At 53.0% G+C, this 19,473-nt stretch overlaps 3 protein-coding genes across 10 annotated transcripts in view; 2 read left to right on the top strand and 1 right to left on the bottom strand.

Moving 5' to 3' along the window:
* The window catches only part of MARS (methionyl-tRNA synthetase), an 18,616-nt gene extending 12,822 nt beyond the window's left edge, over window positions 1-5,794 (top strand). The window contains exons 11-20 of one of the 3 annotated variants that reach the window (XM_029204865.1): window positions 1,558-1,728; window positions 1,899-1,994; window positions 2,132-2,249; window positions 2,946-3,159; window positions 3,896-4,027; window positions 4,135-4,239; window positions 4,331-4,517; window positions 5,070-5,141; window positions 5,379-5,471; window positions 5,571-5,790. In XM_029204865.1, the coding sequence (XP_029060698.1) occupies window positions 1,558-1,728; window positions 1,899-1,994; window positions 2,132-2,249; window positions 2,946-3,159; window positions 3,896-4,027; window positions 4,135-4,239; window positions 4,331-4,517; window positions 5,070-5,141; window positions 5,379-5,471; window positions 5,571-5,717 (1,335 nt within the window). In that variant the 3' untranslated portion in view covers window positions 5,718-5,790. Of the gene's footprint in view, window positions 1-1,557; window positions 1,729-1,898; window positions 1,995-2,131; window positions 2,250-2,945; window positions 3,160-3,895; window positions 4,028-4,134; window positions 4,240-4,330; window positions 4,518-5,069; window positions 5,142-5,378; window positions 5,472-5,570 lie in introns of those variants that run through there. The other 2 variants (XM_029204866.1, XR_003791048.1) reach the window with 2 other exon arrangements.
* DDIT3 (DNA damage inducible transcript 3) lies at window positions 5,733-10,000 on the bottom strand. The gene is made up of 4 exons (XM_029204870.1): window positions 9,916-10,000; window positions 7,309-7,356; window positions 6,427-6,584; window positions 5,733-6,320 (listed from the first exon to the last, which is right to left on the bottom strand). Exons 3-4 carry the CDS (start codon window positions 6,562-6,564, stop codon window positions 5,952-5,954), a joined length of 507 nt encoding a protein of 168 aa, XP_029060703.1. The 5' UTR covers window positions 6,565-6,584; window positions 7,309-7,356; window positions 9,916-10,000; the 3' UTR covers window positions 5,733-5,951.
* A 174-nt stretch (window positions 10,001-10,174) lies between these two features.
* On the top strand, window positions 10,175-19,407 carry MBD6 (methyl-CpG binding domain protein 6). Of its 6 annotated transcripts, XR_003791095.1 has the most exons (15): window positions 11,995-12,280; window positions 13,316-13,379; window positions 13,558-13,694; window positions 13,986-14,088; window positions 14,218-14,380; window positions 14,607-15,662; window positions 15,839-16,500; window positions 16,780-16,933; window positions 17,117-17,286; window positions 17,416-17,829; window positions 17,919-17,986; window positions 18,210-18,273; window positions 18,425-18,594; window positions 18,854-18,917; window positions 19,177-19,407. XR_003791095.1 is itself a non-coding variant. In XM_029205276.1 (13 exons), the coding sequence occupies exons 3-13, from the start codon at window positions 13,582-13,584 to the stop codon at window positions 18,497-18,499; spliced, it is 3,042 nt and encodes a 1,013-aa protein (XP_029061109.1). In that variant the 5' UTR covers window positions 10,175-10,242; window positions 13,316-13,379; window positions 13,558-13,581; the 3' UTR covers window positions 18,500-19,386. The 6 variants fall into 6 exon arrangements, 4 of the variants coding, with proteins under 4 accessions (XP_029061109.1, XP_029061111.1, XP_029061108.1 ...); XR_003791094.1 differs by having other exon boundaries at window positions 18,425-18,917; XM_029205276.1 differs by lacking the exon at window positions 11,995-12,280 and adding an exon at window positions 10,175-10,242 and having other exon boundaries at window positions 18,425-19,386.
* The last annotated feature ends 66 nt before the right edge of the window (window positions 19,408-19,473 follow it).

Genomic DNA, 19,473 nt, shown 5'->3' on the forward strand with positions numbered 1-19,473 from the left:
TGTGTGTGTGTGTGTGTGTGTGTGTGTGTGTGTGTGTGTGTGTGTGTGTGTGTATGTTATTTCCTCTTATACAAAATACAGCATACTGTATATACTCTTTTGCATTTTGTCTTTTCCATCTAACAGTATGTTCTAGAAATGACTCCATATCAGGATTACTCCATATCAGATCATAGAGATCCTCCTTACTCAGGCTTGTTTGTTTGTTTTATTTAAAGAGCTGCATAGTACTCCATTTTGTGTGGGTACCATGGTTTTTTGTTTTGTTTTTTAAAAATATTTATTTATTTGCACCAGGTCTTAGTTGCGGCATGCGGGATCTTTAGTTGTGGCATGCAGAATCTTTAGTTGTGGCATGTGGGATCTTTTTTTTTAGTTGTGGCATGAGGGATCTAGTTCCCTGACCAGCGATTGAACCCGGGCCCCCTGCATTGAGAGCACAGAGTCTTAACCACTGGACCACCAGGGAAGTCCTGTGGGTACCATAGTTTATTTAACCAGTTTCTTGTGTTTGCCATTTAGGTAGTTTCCAGTATTTTGCAGTTAAAAATACTATTGCAGTGACTAACCTTGTGCATGTGTATTTTTGTACTGTGGGAAGTGTATCTTCAGGATAAATTCCTTAAAAGGGATCACTTGCTGTGTCCAGGAGAAATGCATATGTAGTTTATTGCCAAATTTTTCTCAATAGGTGTTATTCCATTTTACATTCCTCCCAGTAGTGTGTGTGTGCACTTGTTTGCCCAGAGCCTCACCAGTAGAGTGTGTTGTCAGGTTTTGGATGCTACAGTATTTATGTGGATGAATCACATGAACCATCCCTTACAAAAGATTTATCTTTGTTTTTCTGCTTACAGAAGTGATATACGCTTGTTTTTAAAATTTCAGAATGAGGGACTTGCCTGGCGGTCCAGTGGTTGGGACTCTGCACTTCCACTGCAGGGGGCACAGGTTTGATCCCTGGTCGGGGAACTAGGATCCCACAAGCCGCGCAGTGCGGCCAAAAAAAAAAATGTTCAGAATGAAATACATGGTGTAAAAGTGGATGTTCCCCTTAATCTCATGTGAGAATAAAGCACTGAGATACAGTTTTCCTCAAAAATTTTTTGGCCTTATGTTAATCTGTGTATTACTATTCTTTATTTTTATGAATAGGATTATATCGTATGTTACTGTTTAACAGTTTATTTAATGTATTTCTGAAATCTTTACATATCAATACATATAGGTCTTCCTCACTCTTTTTAAAGGGCTTATAAGTATTTCATTATGTTGATATACCATATTTCTTTAAATTCTACGGAACCAAGTGAATTAGTTTCAATTTTTGCTGCGGTGAACTGTGCACTTCTTTATAAACACATCTGTACACACTTATGTGAATATTTCTGTTGGAAAAAAATCCCTAGAAGTGGAATTGCTATGGCAAAGTCATGGATCCTTAATTTTAATTATGTATCACCAAACTACTCCAAAATGGTTGTACGTATTTATCCTTATGGTGACCACACATGCAACTGTCCTAAACCAGCTCTCTGTGCTTCTCTGCTGTCTCAGTTGGGAAAGCCGCTGGAGGAGTGGTTGGAGAAGACGTTGCCTGGCAGTGACTGGACACCTAACGCCCGGTTCATCATTCGTTCTTGGCTTCGGGATGGCCTCAAGCCACGCTGCATAACCCGAGACCTCAAGTGGGGAACCCCTGTGCCCTTAGTAGGTTTTGAGGACAAGGTAAAAACGCTATGCTTTATTCATATCTCATATTATTCAGCCTTGGGATTGAAACCCTGGGCCAGCAGAACAGACTTGATTGTGTCTTGATTCAGTCTGAGGCTTTGGGTTGGCAAGGTTTTCCCAGTGTTCTTGCATCTTACTGTGTCTCCTCCCTCCTGACCCTCCAGGTATTCTATGTCTGGTTTGATGCCACCATTGGCTACCTGTCCATCACAGCCAACTACACAGACCAGTGGGAGAAATGGTGGAAGAACCCAGAACAAGTGAGCAGTTCTTTGTTAGCCTGTCAAAGACCTGGGGAGGGTGCGTGTATAGTGGGGGTGGTTAGGGGTGGGTAGCTGATCTTTCTTGGGCCTTTGAAGAGGATGTCAGGAGCTCTGTCTCCCAATTATATTCATAGGTGAGCCTGTATCAGTTCATGGCCAAAGACAATGTCCCCTTCCACGGCTTAGTCTTTCCTTGTTCAGCCCTAGGAGCTGAGGACAACTACACTTTGGTCAGCCACCTCATTGCTACAGGTACCCTGGGAGATTGGAGAGGGGGATGTTCTTAGGGAATGAGGGCCAAGACAGTACTTGGAAGAAACTCCTGGAGAGGTGCTAGGTCTTGAGTTAGGAGTTGAGATGGAATAGGAAACAATTAGAACATGGAAGCTCAATGCAGAAAAAGGAAACAAGGGCTTCCCTGGTGGCGCAGTGGTTGAGAGTCCGCCTGGCGATGCAGGGGACGCAGGTCCGTGCCCTGGTCCAGGAGGATCCCACGTGCCGCGGAGCGGCTGGGCCCGTGAGCCATGGCCTATGAGCCTGCGTGTCCGGAGCCTGTGCTCCGCAACAGGAGAGGCCACAACAGTGAGAGGCCCGCGTACTGCAAAAAAAAAAAAAAAAAAGAGAAAGAAAAAGGAAACAAGAACCTGAAGAGAGCAAAAGTCCAAAGCTAAATTTTGTAATGGGTAGAAGTAAACAGAAGACCAGAATGCAGAGGAAGGATCTCCCAAGTTCTGTGCAGGCCAGCTACTCTAGAACTGAGGTTGAGGGAGAGGAAAGAAGAGTTAGTGGGTCAGGGAGGAAGGACATGATTTTTTTTTTTTATACAGCAGGTTCTTATTAGTTGTTTTATACATATTAGTGTATATATGTCAATCCCAATCTCCCAGTTCATCCCACGAGGAAGGACATGATTTGAACAGATGGTTCTCATTCTCCTTCTCTGTCCAGAATACCTGAATTACGAGGATGGGAAATTCTCTAAGAGCCGGGGTGTAGGAGTGTTTGGGGACATGGCCCAGGACACAGGGATCCCTGCTGACATCTGGCGCTTCTATCTGCTGTACATTCGGCCTGAGGGTCAGGACAGTGCCTTCTCCTGGACAGACATGTTGCTCAAGAATAATTCTGAGCTGCTTAACAATCTGGGCAACTTCATCAACAGGTGGGACCTGGTGAGGGGTGAGAGTCAGCAGATGAGCCTGGGGTGGGGCTAGTAGGCCACGTATGCTTGGTGCAAGTTAGTTGTAGAGATGTGATTTAGCAGAGTTGGTCACAAAGTGAATTTTTGTGAATTATTTTCTTATTAATGTTCTTTGTAGAATTGGAAATGTGTTCTTTCCTAGCAAAAAGGTTCACTTGCAGACCACTGCAAAGTTTGGCTGAAGAAGGGGGTTATTTTAGCATAGGGGTAGGAGACTTCTGCTGTACTTTTCAGTTTTGTTACTTCAGGCTCACGTTCCATTATTGGTCCCTATCTCAGCTACTCTGCAACCTAAAGAAATATCCTCCATGGCTACACACGCTTTCAGGTTTGCTCATTAACCACATTGAACAGATAGTCCCTACTAGAGGATTTATTTGTTTGGTAGCAATTAATGCATATTTCAACGTGATCATTCTGAGTTTTTAACTTCTTAAAAATAAACGGTTGCTTAACTTTATTAGTTCCCTTTATATAAGGGATATCTGTATATAAAACGTCTGTTATGTGCAGACTCATATTCTTACGGGAGAGGGAGAATAAGGAATTAATTTAAGTTTTGCCTTCCAGCTTGAGGGAGCTAGGTGGTTTCAGTTCTGAGAAAATGCAGAATTATGAAAATCATGGCAAATTTCTCTAAGGAGACTGGGCAGTAACTTCTCTTTTCTCTCCCCTCTCCTTCCCTCCTCCCATCCAGAGCTGGGATGTTTGTGTCTAAGTTTTTTGGGGGTTTTGTGCCTGAGATGGTGCTCACCTCTGATGATCGGCGCCTGCTGGCCCACGTCACCCTGGAGCTCCAGCATTATCACCAGCTGCTAGAGAAGGTTCGGTAAGTAGCTACACCTCTGTCTCAACTCAGTGATCTGCTGGCATGTTGAGAGCCCCATACTGGTCCCCCCAGAGCCTTACACCTTGGCCTGCATCCTTCCTTCCCAGGATCCGGGATGCCTTACGCAGTATCCTCACTATCTCTCGCCATGGCAACCAGTACATTCAGGTGAACGAGCCCTGGAAGCGGATTAAAGGCAGCGAGGCTGACAGGTAGGTAAGGAGGTACGGTTGGCTCTAGGAATAAAGTGGCTGGTAGGCTATGTCCTCCTGGGGGTCGTGACTAATATCTTTTCTTCCTCAGACAGCGGGCAGGGACAGTGACAGGCTTGGCAGTGAATATAGCTGCCTTGCTGTCCATCATGCTCCAGCCTTACATGCCCACGGTTAGTGCTACCATCCAGGCCCAGCTGCAGCTCCCACCTCCAGCCTGCAGCATCCTGCTCACAAACTTCCTGTGCACCTTACCAGCAGGACACCAGATTGGCACAGTAGGTCTCTAGATTTGAAAGAGCCAGCTTCTCTCAAAATTCCTGCTTTTGCCAAGCAGCCTCTGGGGAGGGGTCAGGGAAGAACTTAACTCTGGGCATGAGACTCTCATAGCTATTCGAACCGCTTCCCCACTCATCCCCACTCTTCACTTAGGCTTGTTTCTAATACAAAGTCCTTAGTATTGGTTTACAAGCCCAGTGTTTTCTGTAGCTCACGTATCCTCACTGTCCTTCATGCCAGGACCCAAGGGGCAGGGAGAATACAAAGTAACCACTTCCTCAACACAAGGGGATAAAAGTATGTACACCTCTAAGCTTTTGCATCAACCTAGCATCATTAAATAGTTTAAATAATTTTTGACCCTAGTGAATGCTTTTTCTGGATTCTTTACTGAAATCAGCAGGTATTTGCTCAGTGTTACACTCTATAAAAGTTTTTTTTCTAGACCACTGAGTTCCTAAATGTCGAAGTTGGGGTGGAGAGGCCCTCTATATAGTCTGGTAGAGTTTATACCTAATCAGTGAATGATCCTGGAATTCTTTTTTTCACAGGTCAGTCCCTTGTTCCAAAAACTGGAAAATGACCAGATTGAAAGTCTGAGGCAGCGCTTCAGCGGGGGCCAGGTGAGAAAGCTAAAGACTGTGCCTCACCCACCAACAGTTAGTATCCTCCAGTAGCCCTCACTCATCCCTCTTTCCATCTATTGGCCCTGCTGCTTCCTCACTTCATTTTTCTTTCCTGTCTTAGCTAGAAGAGTCCTTGTCATTAAAGGTAATCACTTTCCCCCTGAGATGTTATATAAAACTTGAGGTCGGGGGATGTATATGGTAGCAGGTGCTAACTCTGTTGTTGATCTCAAGGCAAAAGCATCCCCCAAGCCAGCAGCTGTAGAGACTATGACAACAGCTGGACCACAGCAGATACAAGTGCTGATGGATGAAGTGACCAAGCAGGTACGGAGCTTAAGCCCTATGGGAGGCTGGAAAAGCTGAATCCTAAATAGGTCATTTCTGGTCTCACTGTTGTGATTCCCCCATCCCCTCTTCTCTTAGGGCAACATTGTCCGGGAATTGAAAGCACAAAAGGCAGACAAGAACCAGGTTGCTGCAGAGGTGGCTAAACTCTTGGATCTGAAGAAACAGTTGGCTCTAGCTGAGGGGAAACCCCTTGAAACCCCTAAAGGCAAGAAGAAAAAGTGAAAGTGAGAACTTGGCTCCTAGAAAGTCACTTTAATGGATGTGGACAGTAATAAATAAATGTACAATCTCTATATACATGCCGAGACCCTCTCCTGTCATCTACCCTAAGTTTTCCCCCTACTGAATAGATGGGGGTGGAAGGGGTCCATCGTTGGCACTGGTGAGAAGGTGGTCAGTAGATACTTCCAGGAAGGGTCGGAAGTGGCCCGAGGGAGAAGTGCTGGTCCCAGCCGTTCATGCTTGGTGCACATTAACCATCCGGTCAATCAGGGCTCGGCGAGTCGCCTCCACTTCCCTGGTCAGGCGCTCGATTTCCTGCTTGAGCCGTTCGTTCTCTTCAGCTAGCTGTGCCATTTTTCTTTCGTTCTCTTGTTCTTTCACCTTCATGCGTTGCTTTCCAGCCCGTGCCGGGGACTGGCCACTGTGTTTCCGTTTCCTGGGTCTTTCTTGGTCTTCCTCTTCTTCCTCCTGAGCCGGGGAGCTCTGACTGGAATCCGGAGAGCTGGGGCTCTGGGAGGTGCGCGTGACCGCTGCTCGTCCTGGCTCCTCGGTCAGCCAAGCCAGGGAGGTGGGGTCAAGAGTGGTGAAGGTTTTTGGTTCTTCCTTCAAAGGAATGAGGAAAGGCAGAGTAGGTGTTAATTAGCTGAGAAGGGACGGGCAGCCCCCGTCCCCCCCGTCCCCCGCCCAGCGTTAGGCCTAGCATTCTTACCTCCTCGTTTCCAGGGGGTGAGACATAGGTACCCCCATTTTCATCTGAGGACAGCACCTCCTGCAAGTCCTCATACCAGGCTTCCAGCTCCCAGCTGGACAGTGTCCCGAAGGAGAAAGGCAGTGACTCAGCTGCCATCTCTGTGGCTGGATCAGGCTCTGGGAAAGGACATAGTCAGGATAGTGGGTGCGGGAAGAAGCTCCACAAAGCTGTCAGTCTACGGGTTGGCACACTGGCCTGCTGCCTGTTTTGGTCGATAAAAGTTTATTGGAACACAGCCACATCCATTTATTTACATACTGTTTACGGCTGCTTTCATGAGACAACAGCAGAGGTGCATAGTTGTGACAGAGACTATTCTGTGTGGCCCTCCACGTCTAAAATACTTACTGTCTGACCCTTTAAAATTTACCAACCCCTGATCTAGAATGATATTCTGTCTTTGCTTTTGCCCAGCACATGAAGAAGCAAGTGCCTGGATGTGCATTCTTATGGGTTCCTAGTAAAAGTCTTCGGCCCCCCTTGGGGAACTCCACTGGTTGTGTCCACCATCTGTGCTCCTTTCTCCTCCTGTGTGGGGAGCTTGGGCAAACAGTCCTTGGGTCAGTCTAACCTTGGGGACGGAGGTGTGGTGAGACCTCACCTGACTGCTCACTCAGGGCCAGCTTTCAATTAGGACATGCTCTAAGAATAGTGATTTGGTCATCTTGTTAGGGGCAGGTCAGGAGGATGGATGTGGCCTAACAGCAAAAGCCTGCTCAGATTCAAACTGTCCTCTCCCACCTTCTCTAGGTGTTTTCATAATTTCTTAGGGTCCCAGTAAAGGGGGCCTAAGCAGCAATTCTTAGGAGCTGGTTTTGGGAAAGGGTTGGTTAAGTTTACCTGCTTTCAGGTGTGGTGATGTATGAAGATACACTTCCTTCTGGAACACTGTGGGGATCAAAGATAAATGTTAGCCATTTCTGGAAGCGGGGAGAGAGGCAGGTTCTTTTATCTCCAGCTTCCTACTGCTCCTTCCTTACTTCTTGTCTTATAGAGTATAGTTAGTTATTGGTCCCTGTAGCCATTTCTAAGGACAGAGAAGAGCCTGACTTCCTTTATTTTTAGTTGCTGACATTTGTAGTCCTGATTACGTAATAGCAAAATCCTGGCCAACTCAGCTTTCTCTAAATTTAAGGCAGTCCTCAAATCTGCCAGGGTAAGGACTGGACTACAGGGAAGGGAACAAATCAAGTGGCATTTTCCTAATTCCATTCCCACACTGACATCCTCCAAATGTGTATTTCCAGTCTAGACCTCTCCTGGGACCTCCAGCTTTAACTGCTTACTTGCCATTCTCTTTTTGGATATCTAATATGCATCTCAGACTGAACGTGTCCAAAGACAAACTCCTGCTAATCTTCTCCTTCCAAGGTCTTTCCCATCTTGGTATACAGCAACTTTAGTTGCTTGAGCCAAAAACCTTGGTATCATCCTTGATTCCTCTCCTCTCACACCCCACAATCCAATCCAAACCACCAGCAAAACTTCTTGAGTCATTCTTCAAAACCCCAGAATCTAAACACGTCTCACCAATTCCGCTGTTTCTAATCTAGATCAAGTTACTATCATCTCTCGGGTGACTGCAGAAACCTCTTGACTGCAGGTCTCCCAGTTTCTGCTTCTGCAACCCCTCCCAGAGTCTATTCACAACAGCCCCCAAAGTGAGTCTTTTAAAACTTAAATCAAGGGCTTCCCTGGTGGCGCAGTGGTTGAGAGTCTGCCTGCCGATGCAGGGGACACGGGTTCGTGCCCTGGTCCGGGAAGATCCCACGTGCCGCGGAGCGGCTGGGCCCGTGAGCCACGGCCACTGAGCCTGCGCGTCTGGAGCCTGTGCTCCGCAACAGGAGAGGCCACAACAGTGAGAGGCCCGCGTGCCGCAAAAAAAAAAAACAAAAACAAAAAAACTTAAGTCAGGCTGTGTCATTCCTCTATTCAAAACCTTCTCATTTCACACATATTAAAAGCTAAAGTCCTTAAAATGGCTTAGAAGGCTCTCCACAATCTGCTCTTTCCTTGCTCTGTTTTTCTCATTGACCACTCTCCGTCTTGCTCACTCTAGTCCAGCCAACTGGCCTCCTGTTCCCTAAAGATACTATGCATGCTCCCACCTTAGGACCTCTGCTCTTGCTATTCCTTCTCCTGGAAAGCTCTTCCTTCCACATACCACATGGCTTACTGCCTTGCCTATTTTTAGGTCTTTCATTTAAATATCACCTCAGTGGGGGAATCCCTGACCACCCAGTGTAAACTGTAACCGCCACACAGCATTCTCTACCCTTCCATGCTTTAGTTTTTTTCTATGGCACATATTTGCTTACTGTATGCCTCTTCCCACTGAAATGTAAGCTCTGTGAGAGGAGAGATTTTTTTCTCTCTTGTTCATGGATAAATGCTGGGCCCCAAACTTAACCAGCATAGTACGTGCTGGTTAAGTATTTGTTAGGAATCAATGGATAAATCTCCCCAATCTCTCATAGGGAAAGGAGGACGAAGTCCAGAGGCAGAGCAGCAGCTGCCTATCCCTGGGGACTGTAGACGCAATATCGTCCTCGGTGCTTCTGTACAGGGCTGTCCTCCCTGGGGAACCCTCCTTGCTTTCCAGTGTGTGGGACATAGCTTTCATCAGCAGTGGAGCCCCGGGCCAGAGGGCTGCAGAGCCAAGCAGGGGGCTGACCTGATGCAATGGTTACACAGAGATTAGCTGGAGACAGGACAAGGGGAAAGAGGCAAGGACCAATCCCAGGGGAAGGACAGTCCACTGGGGAGACCTCCAAATGGCTTCCTACACTTAAAAGATCCAGGATGCTCTCTTCTGCAGAAGGCTTAGGGACCTCTGGGGAACAGGAAAACTCATCTCTGCTCCCCGTCCATCGACACCCCTCTTCCCAAAAGCTTGTGTCGGTCTCTTTTAAGATTCTCTCCAAGGGTGCAGAAAGAATGTCCTGTGGAGGGTCCAAAAGCCCCATCTATTGACGTGGCTATGCTGGCCCTGAGACGCTGCGGCTGAGACAGGATTGGGGGTGGGGTGGGGGAGGACGCTAGTGGCAAAGTGGCGGCAGCGGCCTGAACCACTGTCAACCAGCCTTCTCGGCGCGGGGATGTGTCCTGTTGCCCCGCCTCCCACCCGGCAGGCCTAACGAGGAGGCCTGGGGTCTGCAACGGGAGAGAAAAAATCTTCCTAGGGCAGCTGGGGCCCCTTCCCTGAACAGCACAAAGTAAGGCCTATGCTCCGGGCAGTGGTGGGATGCTGCTGTCGTGCGAAGGAAGAGGGGTCTGTAAGCACTACTTCTGAATGAAGGCTTCTCATCCCTCCCCCGGACGGTCACTTCACTTCATTGCGGAGGGCGTGGGACCACATCCTTAAGAGCGGATGCCCTAACCTTAAGGGGACAACTGGTGTTCACGAGGATGGGAGGGTAAAAGGTAGATGGGGGAATCAGTACTCGCCTCTCTCCTCAGGTTCCGGCTCTGATTTTGGCTCTGTCGCTGCCACCCGCTCATCTTCAACATGATACACCCTACGCCTTAGACTCAAGCCTCTGACCCGGATAGCGCGGAGCTGAGATCTTTTAATAGGGCCTTGCCCTCCTCTCCGGGGGCGGATCCAGAAGCCTACCAATCATAAAGCGGCACGCCGGCATTGGCCCCGCCTCATACCTTGCATCCGCCACTCAGGAGCCCCCAAGGCACCGCCCCCATCGCTCCCTCCCGCTTGGGGGTCGACTTAGTGTTGGACCCGGAAGTGGCTTTGGGTCACGAGGCTTCGCGGAGGAGGTGAGTCATGCGCGCGCGCGGAGGGGAGAGCTGGCGGGGGAGGGGAGGAAAGGGGGGCGGGGATGATGCAATGTTTGGCAACCGGTGTCTGCGCGCGCACGCGCAGGGCACTACAAGGGTGGGGGGGGGGGCGGGGGGGGGGGGGGAGAGGAAAGAGGGCGGGGCGCCAGCTCGCGGCACCCAACGGCCCCAACAGCGCTCAACCGTGGTTGCCCCTAGGCTGCGGTGTGAAGCCTTACTGCAGGTTGTCTCCCTCAAGAGCTCTTGTTCCGCCCACCTGACTTGAGCCCCAGTTTTACCTCCTCCACAAGAGACTCCCATTTTCTTTGCCCCTCATCCCCTCCCAGCTAATGGACACAAGGTCTTTTAAACCTCCGTCCTTTGAAAATTTGCATCCAACCACCAGGGTTGTTTGCATCTTCTTGAGTCTTCCTAAAGGGGTCCTCTCTTTTAGCTCCCTGGCTCCCTCAAAAGAGGCCAAGTAACTTGAATCTCCTTGGTAGTCATCTTCAGCTCCTCCCCGCTGAAGAGCACCCTTAAACTCTTATCTTTATAAAGTTTTTGATGAGCCCTTGGCATGCCAGAATTCATGTTGTTTGCCGGGTGGCCCCGATTCCCACTCTTTCCCTTATCACCTTCCCCCGTGGGGCTCTGGTGCCCTTCACCAAAGATCAGGCCCACCCTTTTCAGTGTACCAGACCTACAAGTCCTGTGACTCCCTGCTGTGAGGAGCTGGGCATAGGCCTCCTGCTTTCTAGGTGTTTGGGCTACAGTAGGGCTGTGTTGCCTGGAACACTGCGTGCACATGAGCGCACGACTGCCTTGGACTAGGTTGTCAGGAGCCCAGATTCTAGCCTCAGCGGTCCCTCACTTGCCCAGGGATCCCAGGCCTGCCTGCCACCTAATCTCCCCGTGCTTCGCCGTTCTTGTTAGTAAATAAAAGATAACGAGTTATGGAAGTAAAATGAGAGAATTATGAACTTGGAGGCAGCTTGAACAAAAGTGAAAAGCACCGTGGAAAATGCAAAGTATTTTTCTAGTGCCATTAGGTAGAAAACAGAGGCCATATGGTGGCCTGTTACATATCCTGTCATACCCTCATGGGGGCAGCCGGAGTTTGTCCTAAGTAGAAACTGTCAACAAGGCTGGTTGTGGCTGGGTGGCAGCTTCAGGCGGTGGTGTGACGGTGACAGGTCTTTGGCCAGGCCTGCACCATTGCTCCAGAGCTCCATTTCTCCTTCTGTAAATGGGGGTGGGGGTGGGTTGGAGCAGATGGTCTCTCCTGGCCCGAAGACATGACCAGGTTGTCAGTGACAGGCAGAGGTCATGTGACTTGACAGGCCGGGGTCGTGTTGTGACTTGTTGACCTGGGGAGGCGGGTCAAGTCCCAGCACACTACCCGGGAAGCCTTTGGGGGCGGGGCAGGGCAAGTCGCGACTTTCATCTTTTGGGGCCGGTTCCTCCCGGACCTGGCATTCCTGGCTACCCCAACAGATTGTGGCTTCGGAAGGGGCCCCTCCCGGGGGAGGGCTGGGATTGGCCACCAGTGGCCTGGGAAGAGGCTCGGATCCTTCCGCTGAGGCCGGGGGGGCGCGGGGGGGTGGGGCCCGCGTGGGGTGTTTGTTCTCTTGGGGATTAATGGGGGGTTGTGGGGGAGGGGTAGGCGCGCTCCCGCATGCGCACTGCGGCCCCTCCAGTTGGCTCGTCCTTGTCCGCTGGGCGGGGGCCCGGCCCCGCCCCTCTCCCGTCCGGGCAGCGGCGGCGGCAGCGGCGGCGGTGGCGGCGGCAGCGACGGCGGCGGCGGTAGCAGCCTGCGCGGTGCCTTCTGGGAACGGAATCCCCAGGGCTGCCCCTGGCCCCCATGGCGCATGCGCGGGAGGCCGCTCGGTGATCCGCGGCGGCGGCAGCGGCGCTTCCTGCTAGGACCGGCCGGGGCCGTACCGGAGGCTCGGGCTCCACCGACCCTCCTCCCACTCCCTCCCACTCACCCTCTGGGCCGCGACTGCGCAGGGCGGGGCCGGCCGAACCATGGGCCGCGGTGAGTGCAGGGCCCGGCCCCCCCACCCCGCCCCTCCCCCTCCCCCTCCCTTCCCCTCCCCTCCCCTCCTCTCCCCTCCCCTCCCGTCCCTACCCTCTGCCCCCTCCGCGTCCTCTCGGCCCCTTTCCCTGGCCCCATCCCCATTCCCCCGCCCTCACCTGCCCCCACCGTTTTTCCCTCTCACTGCTTGACTTTTGCCTTCTTCACCTCCTTCCCCTCAGTGCTTCGCCCACCCTCCGCCCGCCCTCTCCCCAAGTTCCTTCCTACTTCGTGCGCCTTCCCCTCCTCCCCAAGCCGAGGGAAGCAGGCTGGGTGACAGGCGCCTTGTTACGAGAGGGAAAGTTTAGAAGCCGCCAGTGTGGGGTGGGAGCGATGGTAAGGTTGGAGAGGATACTTGCAGGTTTGGGGGGCGTCCCCATGTACATCAGAGGAGAATTCTTCTTGGAGGTAGTTTGAAGCCAGTGGGACGGGAGGTGCTGAATCCCCTTGCCTTAGGCTTGGGGGAAAATTGGGAGTTTCTGAGAATCGTGGGAGAAGACCCAAATGAACTAGATCAGTGATTGTCTAGTGGAGCCAGGCATGGGGGGAGTTATGCTGGTACCACCCCAGCGGGCAGTTGGGCAATTGCCTGGTGACCTGTGGGGCAATCTACTTTTTATATGATCTTCCTGAGGGGGAGGGAACAGCAGGGGCCAGACTCTCTGGGAAACTTCCTAGTGGCCTGGTATTATAGGAATTAGCCCACACTCTTGGCTGAAGGTTTCTCTCCTTGGTGGGACAAAGGGGCCTTATCCTTTATATGCCTAGGGATTGGGCTGTGATTCCTTGGTCCCTGGAAGCTGAGGCTTTGACCCTCTGGTCCCTAGGGACTGGACATGGAAAGGATGGTTGTGGACTCAGCCAGCAGATCCCTGAGATCTTTATGGGTACTTACCTCATATTATTAAGGATCTTTCCCTTGAGAGTTTCCTGGGCTGTGGTACTTCCCTAGTTTGGGCAGATTCCTGACGGTCCCTCCTCTGTCCTGTGTTGCAGGTGTGGGCTAAGCCGGCGGCCCCGGCTTTAGACTGGACCCCACAATGTTTGCAGAGATGTTCAGGTAGCCATGGTGGGATGGCAGAGGGTTCCCCCTCATTCTCTCTCCCAGCTCTCCGAGGGTTTCCCCTTGCCTCCGAGTCCTCTTGAGTCTCCCCACACCTTTGCTTTTCTTAAGTACTCCCTCAGGTACCCAGCCCAGTTTAATCCTCCTAACGCCACATGGGTGTCTGTGTTATCAGGCACGTGGGAGCCGATTACACACAATGAATGGGGGCAATGAGAGCAGTGGAGCAGACAGAGCTGGGGGCCCTGTGGCCACATCTGTCCCCATCGGCTGGCAGCGCTGTGTTCGAGAGGGTGCTGTGCTCTATATCAGGTATGACTCCCCAGAATTCCCCAGTTTCTATCCCCAGGCCCTTCAATTGCCTGAGTTTTCTCCCATTCCCTCCTCTCAAAGCCCAGATTGCTGGTGCCCTGTTGGCTCTCCTCTGTTCCTCCTCCTTCCTCAGCCTTTTTGCTCTCTTTGTCTCTGGCCCTTTGCATTTCTTCTGTCTTTTCCTTACTCTGCCCTTCCTAGGAAGGTCTTTGACTCATGAACTGTTCTCTAAGAGTCTCTCCCAATTCAGTGTCAACTAATCCCATACTCTCTGACCCTGTCCTCTCCCAGCCCAAGTGGCACAGAGCTGTCTTCCTTGGAGCAAACCCGGAGCTACCTCCTCAGCGATGGGACCTGCAAGTGCGGTCTGGAGTGTCCACTCAATGTCCCCAAGGTCAGAGTGGTGAGGGGAGCCAGCGAGTATAGGGATAAGCCGAGAGACTTAATGCAAATCACTGACTGTGGTAGCGCTTCTCACAGATTCTGTTCCCTCAGGGTCCCTGTCCATGCTTCCACCTTGCAGGTTTTCAACTTTGACCCTTTGGCCCCGGTGACCCCGGGTGGGGCTGGGGTGGGGCCAGCATCAGAGGAGGACATGACCAAGCTGTGCAACCACCGGCGGAAAGCCGTTGCCATGGCAACTCTGTACCGCAGCATGGAGACCACCTGCTCACACTCTTCTCCTGGTGAATCTTTTCCACTTTACAGAGACTGAGGAAAACTTAAGGGCCTGGAAGAGGGATGGTGGGAGGAGCTTTGTGAGAGGGAAGCAAGAAGGGTGGAGTGGGGAGCTGCTTGGTGAGAGGAGGGTACAGGGAAGCTGGGGATTTATGGGAGAAGGGATGGAGAAGACAAAAGAAAGTTCTTGGAAGGGGAGCCACAAGTTGATCCTTTGTTTCTCATTTATTGCAGGAGAGGGAGCGAGCCCCCAAATGTTCCACACTGTGTCCCCAGGGCCTCCCTCTGCCCGCCCTCCCTGTCGAGTTCCTCCTACAACTCCGCTTAATGGGGGTCCTGGCTCCCTTCCCCCAGAACCACCTTCAGTTCCACAGGCTTTCCCCCCTCTAGCAGGCCCTGGGGGGCTCTTCCCACAGCCAAGGCTTCCCGACCCAGTCCCCTCTGGAGGCAGCAGCAGCCCTTGTTTCCTGCCAAGGGGCAATGCCCCCTCTCCAGCTCCACCTCCTCCACCTGCTATCAGCCTCAATGCCCCCTCATATAGCTGGGGAGCTGCTCTCCGATCCAGCCTGGTGCCCCCTGACTTGGGCTCTCCTCCAGCCCCCCATGCCTCCTCCTCACCACCTTCTGACCCTCCTCTCTTCCACTGTAGTGATGCCTTAACACCCCCTCCCCTGCCCCCAAGCAATAATCTCCCTGGTCCCCCTGGCCCCCCTGGTCCTGCCACTCAGCCACCAGTGTCTTCAGCCACTATGCACCTGCCCCTGGTCCTGGGGCCCCTAGGAGGGGCCCCCACGGTGGAGGGGCCCGGGGCACCCCCCTTCCTTGCTAGCAGCCTACTCTCTGCAGCGGCCAAGGCACAGCACCCCCCTCTCCCCCCTCCCAGCACTTTACAGGGCCGAAGGCCCCGTGCCCAGGCGCCCTCAGCTTCCCACTCCTCATCATCACCCCGCCCCTCTCAGCGTCGTCCCCGCCGCCCCCCAACTGTACTGCGATTGCTAGAAGGGGGAGGTCCTCAAGCCCCTAGACGGAGCCGCCCTCGGGCCCCCGCTCCCGCCCCACAGCCTTTTCCTCTCCCTGAGCCCTCCCAACCGATTCTCCCTTCTGTGCTGTCCCTGCTGGGACTCCCCACCCCTGGCCCTCCCCACTCTGATGGAAGCTTTAACCTTTTGGGGTCAGACGCACACCTTCCTCCTCCCCCAACCCTCTCCTCAGGGAGCCCTCCCCAGCCCAGGCACCCCATGCCGCCCTCCCTGCCTGGGACCACCAGTGGCAGCCTCAGCAGTGTGCCAGGTACGTGAGTGTGATGGAGCCCTTCCTCCCTTCGGGTGGAGAGAGACAGCCAAGGCATTTACGGAGAATTGAGAGAGCTCTGTGGTGGTTTTCTGGGTTGGGGGCAGGGAGGTTGGATTCTTTGGACGCTGGGAGGAAGGACCTCCCTTGAGCTGAACCTCTCTTTTTCTTTGCAGGTGCCCCTGCCCCACCAGCTGCCTCCAAAGCCCCCCTAGTCCCTAGCCCTGTGCTTCAAAGCCCATCCGAAGCGCTCGGGATGGGGTCGGGCCCAGCCTGCCCTCTGCCTCCCCTGGCTGGTGGGGAGGCTTTCCCGTTCCCCAGCCCCGAGCAGGGCCTGGCACTGAGTGGAGCCGGCTTCCCGGGGATGCTAGGGACCTTGCCTCTTCCTCTGAGTCTGGGGCAACCTCCGCCTTCTCCATTGCTCAGCCACAGTTTATTTGGCGTGCTGGCTGGGGGAGGGGGACAACCTCCCCCGGAGCCCCTGCTACCCCCACCAGGGGGACCTGGCCCTCCCCTAGCCCCAGGCGAGCCCGAAGGGCCTTCGCTTTTGGTGGCTTCCCTGCTTCCACCACCCCCCTCAGACCTTCTTCCACCCCCTTCCGCACCCCCTAGCAACCTCCTTGCCTCCTTCCTGCCCCTGTTGGCCCTGGGCCCCACAGCTGGGGATGGAGAGGGATCTGCAGAGGGAGCCGGGGGTCCGAGTGGGGAGACATTTTCAGGTTTGGGAGACCTGCCCCCCTTGCTGTTCCCCCCACTTTCAGCCCCCCCCACCCTCATAGCTTTAAATTCTGCGCTGCTGGCTGCCAGCCTGGATCCCCCGTCAGGGGCGCCCCCCCAGGTGAGGATGAGGATGAGTGGGTGGGACAGAACCAGAGGTAGAATCAGAGATAGGAGCTGGGAATCAAAGGCTTTCAGTTTCATGTCTGAGCTCTTCCTCAGGGTCTTTGGGGAGGGCTTAATTCTTGGCTGGGGGTAGGATGGCTGCAACAGCTGGGTCTGTATTTAATAAACATGGCCTACTTCATGTGAGGCTTCAGTGGGATTGTACATATGAAAGTACTCTAAACTTATTGAATACTTTACACATGTAAATGTAATAACTATTCTTTCTCCTTAGCCCTGTGTCCTGAGTGCTCCCCAACCTGGACCACCTACCTCCAGTGTCACCACGGCAACTACTGACCCGGGGGCCTCCTCTCTGGGCAAGGCCCCCTCCAACTCAGGGAGACCCCCCCAACTCCTTAGCCCTCTGCTGAGTGCCAGCCTGCTGGGTGAGTCTGAGGGAAGACTCTGGTGTGGGAGAGAAGAAAGGAAGCAGAAAAATTGAGAGTAGAGGCTGGATGAATTAGGGAAGAAAGTCTCTGACCACCGGGTAAAGGCTAAAAGAATAATAGGGTCTGCTCAGCCTAGCTGGTTGGCCTAGGGAGACCCTTGACTTTACAATTCCTCAACAGGTGACCTGTCTTCGCTGACCAGCAGCCCTGGAACCCTCCCCAGTCTGCTGCAGCCTCCTGGCCCTCTTCTCTCTGGCCAGTTGGGGCTGCAGCTCCTCCCTGTGGGGGGAGCTCCTCCACCCCTCTCAGAGGCTTCTAGTCCCCTAGCCTGCCTGCTACAGAGTCTCCAGGTGAGGGTATGGGTGTGGGTGTGTTTGTTAGGGAGAGAAGTTTTTCCCAAACTGGAAGTATACACATTTTGAGTTACAGTAGCAGAGGGACTGCATTTGAGACTGACTGAGATTTTGTTTTGTCTGCAGATCCCTCCAGAGCAGCCAGAAGCCCCCTGTCTGCCCCCTGAGAGCCCCACCTCAGCCCTTGAACCGGAGCCTGCCCGGCCTCCCCTCAGTGCCTTAGCCCCACCCCACGGTTCTCCCGACCCCACAGTCCCTGAGCTGCTCACTGGGAGGGGGTCAGGGAAACGGGGCCGGAGGGGAGGAGGGGGACTTAGGGGCATTAATGGTGAGGCCAGGCCAGGCCGGGGCCGAAAGCCTGGCAGCCGGCGGGAGCCTGGCCGACTGGCCCTCAAGTGGGGGGCACGTGGTGGCTTCAATGGACAAATGGAACGGTCCCCAAGAAGGACCCACCACTGGCAGCATAATGGGGAGCTGGCTGAAGGGGGTGCTGAGCCCAAGGATCCATCCCCTTCTGGGCCCCATTCTGAGGACCTTAAGGTGAATGCAGAGTGATGGTGGTCTGGGCACAAAGACTCTGAGGAAAGGTTGAGGCCAAGGCGCCTTCTCCTAACTTTTCCTACACACAGTCTGTCTTTTCTCAGGTGCCCCCAGGGGTAGTCAGAAAGTCTCGTCGTGGCCGCAGGAGAAAATACAAGTGAGTATTGGGCCCACCACAATACCGGCCTTTCCCCACATCTTTTTGGGTTTATAGAAATAGCTCAAGAGTGACTTGGCTTTCAGAAAGGCAGATACTTGCTTGAAGATGAATAAGGATATTACGCCTTTACTATCCAAACGTAGAAAGTTTCCCACCCAAACTCTGAAATTCACCTGGTGCTTGGGGAGGTGTTCCTGATCATCTGTGCCCCTTATTGCAGCCCTACCCGGAACAGCAACAGCTCCCGCCAAGACGTTACCTTGGACCCCAGCCCCACAACCCGCGTAAGTGTGCGTCCCTGTGTGGGTGGGTGCGGGTGCGAGTGCGTGTACGGGGTGAGGCAGGAGGAGAAGGTCAGTGGGAGTGGGGAGAAAATAAAGGACTTCCTGATACCTAGCTGTTTGATCACTTCTTTCAACTTCCCCTCTTGTATAGGCGGCTGTCCCTCTGCCTCCCCGGGCCCGCCCTGGCCGTCCTGCCAAAAACAAGAGGAGGAAACTGGCCCCATAGCAGCCATACCTGGAGCTGGATCTGACCCTGACTGGGGAGAGCTGAGTGCTGAGCCTTGGGAGCCCCTGCCAGCCACGTGCACCTGTGGACAGTGGGTGGGGGCACTACTCCCCACTCGGAGCACAAATGCAACCCCTTCCCCACAATCCCATCCTGAGCCATTGCAGGGGGTAGGGAGGTCACCCCCTCCCCCCCAAAGCCATGTCACTGAAAAGGCCTGGGGGGGGTATATGGCCCTCTCCCCACCAGGCTAAGGGGAACACCCCTTTCCCCAGGTCTTTTATTTGTTTAAGTTATTTTTGCACAAATGACTCTTTTATATTTAATTCGACTTCATTGCCTCCCTTCTCGAAGCCAGCAGGCTCAGTTTACAAACCTGTGAGCTACTGTTGGCTGCTGCCCTCCTTCCCAGTGAAAGGTACAAAGCAATAAGCATCATGCACCCTCCCCTCACCCCTACAACACCCCTCTGCCTCTGGCTCAGGTTGCTCAAAGCACAGATCCCTTCTTACCCCTGTCCCCAGGTTTGAAACACATAGCCTCATTTCAAGGTGTAGCCAGCTTCCCTCTACTTTCCTCTGGGATATAAAAAGGGGGTAAGGGGGCAAAGAGAGCCGTCTGGGTCTCTCCTCCCATACACACTACACTGCCCCTTCTCCCCCCGTCAAAACGCTCAGAGACGTTGTGACGATGCGACTGAGGATTATGCAACGTGGTCCAGCCGGAGCGGCCAGCATGACCAGCTGTCCAGGGGCTGCCTCCTGCCTTTTCTTTTGTAAAGACAAGACCTTTGGGAGTTTTAATTCTGTTTTGTACTTGCCCTTTGGGGCCTCCACTGCTTTTCTATGGGAGACACTCTTAATTTAACAGATGAGAATATTTTGAAACTCTGGCTCTGACTCTGTCCTCATTTTTTCCTTAGTTCTTTTGTAAGAAAAGGTTACAATTTAAATCCTTCTCTTGTAGTAGAGAGT

The sequence above is a fragment of the Monodon monoceros genome, unplaced genomic scaffold (assembly GCF_005190385.1).
Source record: "Monodon monoceros isolate NGI ecotype Baffin Bay Population unplaced genomic scaffold, NGI_Narwhal_1 Super_Scaffold_6, whole genome shotgun sequence".
Lineage (NCBI taxonomy): Eukaryota > Metazoa > Chordata > Mammalia > Artiodactyla > Monodontidae > Monodon > Monodon monoceros.

Excerpts from the sequence above, each read along its gene's own strand:
- DDIT3 (XM_029204870.1), bottom strand. The coding sequence starts at position 6,564 with ATGGCAGCTGAGTCACTGCCTTTCTCCTTCGGGACACTGTCCAGCTGG. Across the intron at positions 6,321-6,426 it reads CACCCCCTGGAAACGAGGAG|GAAGAACCAAAAACCTTCAC; the intron begins GTAAGAATGCTA and ends ATTCCTTTGAAG.
- MBD6 (XM_029205276.1), top strand. The coding sequence starts at position 13,582 with ATGAATGGGGGCAATGAGAGCAGTGGAGCAGACAGAGCTGGGGGCCCT. Across the intron at positions 14,381-14,606 it reads CTGCTCACACTCTTCTCCTG|GAGAGGGAGCGAGCCCCCAA; the intron begins GTGAATCTTTTC and ends CATTTATTGCAG. Across the intron at positions 17,830-17,918 it reads CCCATTCTGAGGACCTTAAG|TCTGTCTTTTCTCAGGTGCC; the intron begins GTGAATGCAGAG and ends TCCTACACACAG.